The sequence below is a fragment of the Notothenia coriiceps genome, unplaced genomic scaffold, assembly GCF_000735185.1.
Source record: "Notothenia coriiceps isolate Sejong01 unplaced genomic scaffold, NC01 NC01_scaffold00004636, whole genome shotgun sequence".
NCBI classification, from domain to species: domain Eukaryota; kingdom Metazoa; phylum Chordata; class Actinopteri; order Perciformes; family Nototheniidae; genus Notothenia; species Notothenia coriiceps.
In genome coordinates, this window is record NW_011337337.1 from 1 (window position 1) to 7,091 (window position 7,091).

Below are 7,091 nucleotides of genomic sequence, written 5' to 3' on the forward strand. Positions count from 1 at the left end.
CAGGGGTGTAGAGCTATTGGTTTAAGCACCGGATTGGCAAAACAGGGGAGTCTGTAAACCAGTCTGCTTTGATCTATGAATTAATGTCCATGACTCGCAGAGTACCTGCTTCCCCCGCAGCTGTTTTATAGGGAAACAAACACTCACACACACAGAGCCAGTGGCGGACTGCCCTTTATCCTGACTTTTTTTTTTCTCTCTGTTTTTTGTTTTTGTTTTGTTCATGTCCCTTTAGGGGCTCCGTTGATATATAACGTTTATTTAAAAAAAAAAACATGTTATACATCAACTTATAAAACGGACAAGTCAAATCAAGCAATCTGATTGGTTCTTAGCCGTGATATACTGAGCGTATACCACGGGTAGAATTGTAAGTTACTTTTCACAACAAGTCAGTATCCCTCCGCGTCTGAGAAAAACAGTATACCGTTGGGCTGATACTGGAACAAGAAAGCAGCGGAGAAGTAACGGGGCAGAAGCCCTCCTTTTTGACGCAGCGGTCCAGACATAGACATGAAACGGCAAAACATATACAGTGTGCATTTCCTTTGGCATTAGGACAGGGATATCTAGACACTTTCCAAGGTTTGACATAATGAATTGTGCTACTTTTAAAGCAAGCTTCGCGTCGGGCCGAACCACGGCCCTTAGCTTTGATATAATGAGCATATACCACGGCCTGTCGTGAGCTATTGCTTAAGTATATTTTGATGCAAATTCCTTCATACTTACGTAAGATTGTAATGCAGGATTTTTACATCCTCCTTTTAGTTTTTGCCTCTGTATGTCCCTGCTGTCCTCACCACGCGGCAACTTATACAGAATTACAAGTAGAGTCTAAAGGGATGTCTTCAAATTGTAAAATGTATCTTTTTACTTGGTGATTGATTTGATATTTAATTCATGAGCAAAATTGTCATCGATGTTTATTGACCGATTTATCTGCTAATGAGGAGATGCTAAAGGTGCAAATGAAAACTGTTGGAGATATGTCACTTAGTCCTCTTTTCCAGTAGACAGCATCAACGGTAGCAGTGAGTTTGAATCTGGGGACTTGGTGTCCACGGTCACACGGGTGATGGTGAGCCAGAACCGGCTGTACAGCGACACCGAGGAGGTGCTGGCTCTGCAGGTGTTCAGTGAAGTGATAGAGATGGAGGGCAAGGAGGTAACATCTCTAAGATAAACCCACAGATCATGATTGATAAAGTAGTATTTTAATATGATTTCACACTCTTTTGGTTTTTATCATTTAGGTCCAACAGCCTGACATGTGTGAGGTGAAGATACTGATGAGCCCAGACTTCCAGAAGCTGGCTCAGTTCACAAACATCTACCCCATCGGACACAGTGAGATCTTCAGGCTTCCCAGGGAGAATGACATGGTGGTCACAGATCCACCTAACCCCAGGAAAGGTATGTAAACATGGAGCATTTGCTGATCGTCGTTATGATTTGTATACAGATCCAGTAAATGTGTGTTGTATTTAAATCAGATGAAGAACAACTGATATCCCAGACCACCAGCCAGTACCCCCTGAAGCACACGGAGACCACGCAGGAGGAGGTGGCCGCCCCGGGGAAGCTCCCAGAGACGCCTCTCCGCATGGACCCTGACCTGCTGTATGATGTCAGATATGATGATGATGAGTTTGATGTCAGAGAGCCAAGCCAACCGGATCACATTCAGATGGAAATTCCACCCAAAAAATTAATATCATCTTACTCTGTAAGCCATTTCTGATGCTAGACCTGAAGACACAGCACACTGCCTCAGAGGTCCAGACATTGCAGGGCTCTCTGAACATAAACGGGATGGAGAGCCAGTTTATCAAAAGGGATTCACTCGTGGTTTTCTTGAAACTCCAGCCCTGGCTAGTATGGCTGCTCCTGCGATCACTGTTACACTGTCCTATGATCATAAAGCATTTGAAACATGTGGGGAGGGTGGAATACTAATGATAGTTTCTATAAAAACATTTCTAGTATTTAAAAATCCAGCAACTCACTGGAAGTTTTTGGAGCTCCATGCCATGTGGGAGAATGCAGAATGCAGCCTATGACACACAGCTGTGTTTTCTAGCCTTCACATGTAGTAGCTGTAGCTGACGTGTGTGTGCTCCCTTAGGCTGTGTGTCAGTGGGTGGAGGAGCTGAGGGAGCGTTTGAGGCGCTTCAGCTCCGAGTCGCTGCCCCTCTTCTTCCTGGTGATGTGGGTGGTGGTGATCGGCGTGGTCGGATCAGCGGTCATCGTCAAGATTTTGGACATGTTCTTCCCAACTTGTGAACACAAGTGAGTTTGTTTCATGGGGAATATGAGTGAATGAATATCCAAAACATGTGATCAGTACCTACCTGATGTCTGCAAAATGTTGATATTTTTCTTACAGGCACATTTTTCACCTAAACCCTCTCACTCTGATGCCGGAGGACGAGAAGCAGACGCTGCTCGAGAACATAGAAATAGAGGCAGAAGAAGAAGAGGAAGAGAAGATGCCTTGAAGGAAGGGGGGTTTTGGCCAGCTTCTTTATTTTCAGTTTGTTCTTATTTGTTCTTTAACTTGGGTACTGCGTTATATTTTCAGCATGGCATGATTTTGTCACAGGCTGGTATTCTGATTTTCGAAGCAGCTCCTCAATTGACGCTTTTAAGCACAAAAGCCATGGAGCAGGAAGTGCTTTAATGCCACCCAATTCCTCAAATTCACTGACATGATGAGAGAGGAACAGGAAGTGAGCAACTGGTGTATGGAGGCCAGCTGTGTGTTGCCCTGCACAGAAAAAGCCATGTCTTTGCTCCTTTGATTTGTCATAAAAGAGTTTTACCAAGTCATAAATGACTGTACATTAATCAACTAGAAGTGACTCGCTTTTTTTTTGAACACGCTTTTGCAATGTGGCTCATTCTTCCATATACGTCTTCAGTATTGTTTCAAAATATAAAGCAAAAAGTAGGGTCATACATGTGGTACTAAGCATTAAACCACACATAATCCATGCCACATCAAGTCAAACAACCAGCCTGCGTATAACATGTTATATGTACAACTCATCGACTGAAGAAACTACTCCTATAATGGAACATAGGCGAGTCTTCCTAAAAGGGCTCAGAATACGTGTCCGGCTAAAGGGAAAGACACCCAGGTGTGCGCACTGCAGGTTAAACCCATACATATGAACAAACTGAAGTGCATGGAGCTGACCCAGTCTCTCTGATCACTGAGAAGACTTTAGGAAACACTTCTGTACAGCTTACATGTTTTATTCTCTAAAATGCAACCCTTTGCTGGATGTGAAGGAAGCTGAGATAACAGATGCACTATAATGACTTTATTCAATACATTTGGAAATATGAAGCACGCAGTGTCTCCCAGCTATCATTCTTTTAGTGAGGAAAAAGTTAAAGGAGTACACCCCCCCCGCCCTCTCTCTCTCTGTTAAACTGAATGTCACTACACTCCCCTTAAGGCTTGCTTTCATATAATGATTGTGTTTCTTTAGAGTGACACTCAGTGAAGGGGGGATTGATTTTGTGTGTGCTTTCCTGTTTGTCATGATGGAGAATGTAAACGTCTTAGTTCCGATTGTCTACACTATATAACATAAAGTACCAATGTGAAAGACTTGTGTAAATAGTCTGTACTTAGGTTTGAATTGTGGAGTGAAAACTGGACTTATGGTGAAGAATGACTGATAAACTTTCTGGTTGTGTTTCCTGGGATGTGTGTGAGGGACCAAGCCGGTGGATGCAAGGCCAGTTAGTGGTCAAAGAGGTGTGTTTAATCAATCCTAAACTAAGTAGTGGGAGCGTTTCAACATGTTTTTTGTGTTATTTTAAAACGCACCTACCATGCTTTTTTCAAACCCCCTTTAAAGGAGCTTGGGTTTTTTCTCCAGTTGATCTGCAGAATGCATGATGTACATTGTGGAAGGTACATGTTAAGTCTGGCTAGTGAACTGCTGTGTTATCCGCAAGAAGAAGTGGGAAGCTGCACGATGACCTCTGTTGGGTTCAAGTGGTCATCTCAATACATTACAGTTCAGTGGAGGACACTACATTAGCCTGTGAGGCAAACAATATGTCAGGCATTAATTCAGACGTGTTGCTGAAGAATACAAATAAAATGTATTTTAATTTGCTCTTCGAAACATGTTACTATTTTAAGACTTTTGTCTGCATTCATAAGCTGGACTGTGGGTTTGGGTCTAACATCCTGCTGAATAAATGCTTCTCTGATGAGCATCAAACCTTCGTGTTGTGTGCTGCTCACTGTTGTGTTGCACTCAGAACACTTGCTGCATTGCTCCTGATATGTGGTGCCTGGAGGGAAAACAGGAGCTCAACATCTGCCCGACAAAGGCAGCTTCCACTGGGACGTGTAACGCCCATCTCCTTCTGTCTGGCTTCAGACTGTAAAGTTCCAAAGATTCAAAGGCCTTGTTGTCATATGCAAAGATGCTAGTGTAGATATGGAACTGAACATCTCCAACAATGCAACATAATAAACTGTATATATAGGACATAAAACAATACAACAAATAAATAATAATAAATAATAGAAAAAGTGTAGAATAAATCAGAATAGAATAGAGCAGACCAATGTGCAAGTAATGCAGATGAAGTGAACTATATATATTAGGGATGCACCGAATATTCGGCCACCGAAAATTATCGGCCGAAAATGGTTAAAAAGGCCCTTTCGGCTTTCGGCCGAATGTCCGCGCCTCTCTCTCTGATAGTTTGAAATATCTCCAAGCGGCAGACATGTTGGCTGTGAGCCAGCCGCGAACATGGTCGCGCGCCGTGTTTGTCGCCGCGTTTTGATTACGTCATCACAACAAGACGTTAGGTTACCAAATGTATAGGTGCATTTGTTGTTGTTGAAGGCCTGGCTCTTAGTCTTTATTTACACTATTTTGTTGTAGGCCTACTGGCCTAGATGTTTATTTTAAAGCACCTTGGCTTTGTTCTGAATGCACTTTGTTGTAGTTATCCTACAGAGAAAAGAAAATGCACTTGACTTGGAATTAATGTACTGTATGCATTCAAAAGTGCTGAATAAATGTTTTATGGACCCATAATAGTGATTATTATTTAAGTTAAGTTTTACCATAATCATGTCTTTTTCCATAATCAGGTAGCTGAACAACATTGGTAAAAAATGTATACATTATATATATATATATATATTTCTATTAATCATTTTTGGCCTTTCGGCATTCGGTTTTCGGCCAACTGTTTCCTATTTTCGGTATCGGTTTCGGCCAAGAATTTCCCATTCGGTGCACCCCTAATATATATGTCATAAAGAAATAAGCTCATGAATGCAGAGAAAGTTATAAGTAACCAAGTAATGCAGGAGTCTATATACATGTAATTAGAATAAGATAAATATTGTTCAGTAATAATATACTGTTTATTGTAGTGAGAAATATTAAGATAAATAAATTGTAAGATGCAACCAGATGAATGCTTTGGGTTACAGGCACTAAACAGAGCTCCAGCTTCGTCTCTGACCTGATGACCAGCATCCCCCACCTATTATCTCATTTTAGTGTAAATTAGATAATAGGTGAGGGATGCTTATTATCTAATAATCCCCTTGACTGTTGATCAATATTAGGTGAGCCACAGAAGTGAGAAGGTCCTCAGAGTTTGTTTCCCAAGCAGACTAAACAAAATTACACGCAAGACAGTGAATATAACAGTTTTATAATACAATCATTGTCAACTTTATTTACATAAATATCTTGTTAGCGTTACATAAAGAAATGTGAGAGAACCAAACTGTTTAAAATCAAATCAAATGCATAAAAAAAAAATGGAAAACAAAACATTTGACATTGATTGGCAGTTCGCTGAGCATCTCATTGTCAGATACAATGGTACAAATAACTATTCTAACACTTGAGAAAGTAACACCAAACAACTGTCAGTGTCGCAGGAAACTTTGTCTCACAGCTACATGATGAAGATTTCAGGATCATTAACACAAGTTAGAAATGTCATCATTTGTAAGGAATGATCAAGTTGAGCCACCTTTTTACAAAATTAACACAATGTACAATATTGAGTGGATACATCTACAGTACTCTCTATTCCAACCTGAATTACTCACTACCCTCTGAACATCATTACTTAAAAGACTGATGCTGGGGGTTTTCAGCAGGACCCAAACTCTTCGATCCATTTTTCATACTTCTCCAGGTCGACTGCAGACACAGATTTGGACACTTTCTTCAGAGCAGACTCAAAGTCCTCCATAGTGGTGGGCATGTGCATTTCATCCCGTGAAATGTTCCGGATCTCCTCTGGTGTGAGGCCCTCTATTCTTCGCCTCATGGCCATGAGAGAGGCGTCCCTGCAACAGAACACAGCCTAAGGTTCATTCAAAACTTTATTTATTTAATTAACTAACCAAACTTATTACAATAATCCTTCCAGCCCTGGCTTTTATTGTGATCTTCTGCAATCTTAAAGAGCCTGTGACACGATTTTCCCCCATCATCCAAACCCATCAATTTGAGTAAATATTGTCCCCTTGAAAACCGTTACTGAACTGATTTTGGATATTTGTACTTTGATAACCATTAATCTGCCCTTCAATGTTGACCATTTCCTGGATCTTCTCGGGGATTCTTCAAGTCCCGCCAAATTATGGGTGACGTCAATGCGGGCACAGCGCTCCAGCTGCACCGTTCAGGATCCCAGCATCTGCATGTAAACGCACGATGGCGCAAACAGCAGCAAGCTCAGACAGCGATGACAGTTTAATTTTGAACGTGTCTGAGAGCTCATATGAGGCTGAAGGATCGGTTTATTTTGTATCTGTTAGAAGTTTAGGAATTAGGTGCGTCAATATGGGCGATCATACGGTCATGTAGCCAGTGGTGGACTGGGACTAAAAATCAGCCCGGGACTCTCGACCGGCCCACTTCGGTACCACTAGTAAATTGTCAACGGGGGGAGTGGGGGATGTCCTAGTGACTTATCCGACCGGCCCACTCTGTGTCGCCTGTCAGCGCAACTTACATGATGCCGTTTAGACAATATAATAATAAAGGGCGGTGCCGGCTGTCAGCGAACCGATC

The 7,091-nt window shown here is 41.8% G+C and overlaps 1 protein-coding gene across 1 annotated transcript; it reads left to right on the forward strand.

Moving 5' to 3' along the window:
* Positions 1-1,000: 1,000 nt before the first annotated feature.
* ginm1 (glycoprotein integral membrane 1) lies at positions 1,001-4,251 on the forward strand (the record flags this gene model as incomplete). Its single annotated transcript, XM_010767729.1, has 5 exons — positions 1,001-1,168; positions 1,257-1,416; positions 1,497-1,729; positions 2,129-2,292; positions 2,390-4,251. Coding segments are annotated over 5 exons (837 nt in total), but the record flags the coding sequence as incomplete, so codon positions are not given.
* Between the last annotated feature and the right edge of the window lie 2,840 nt (positions 4,252-7,091).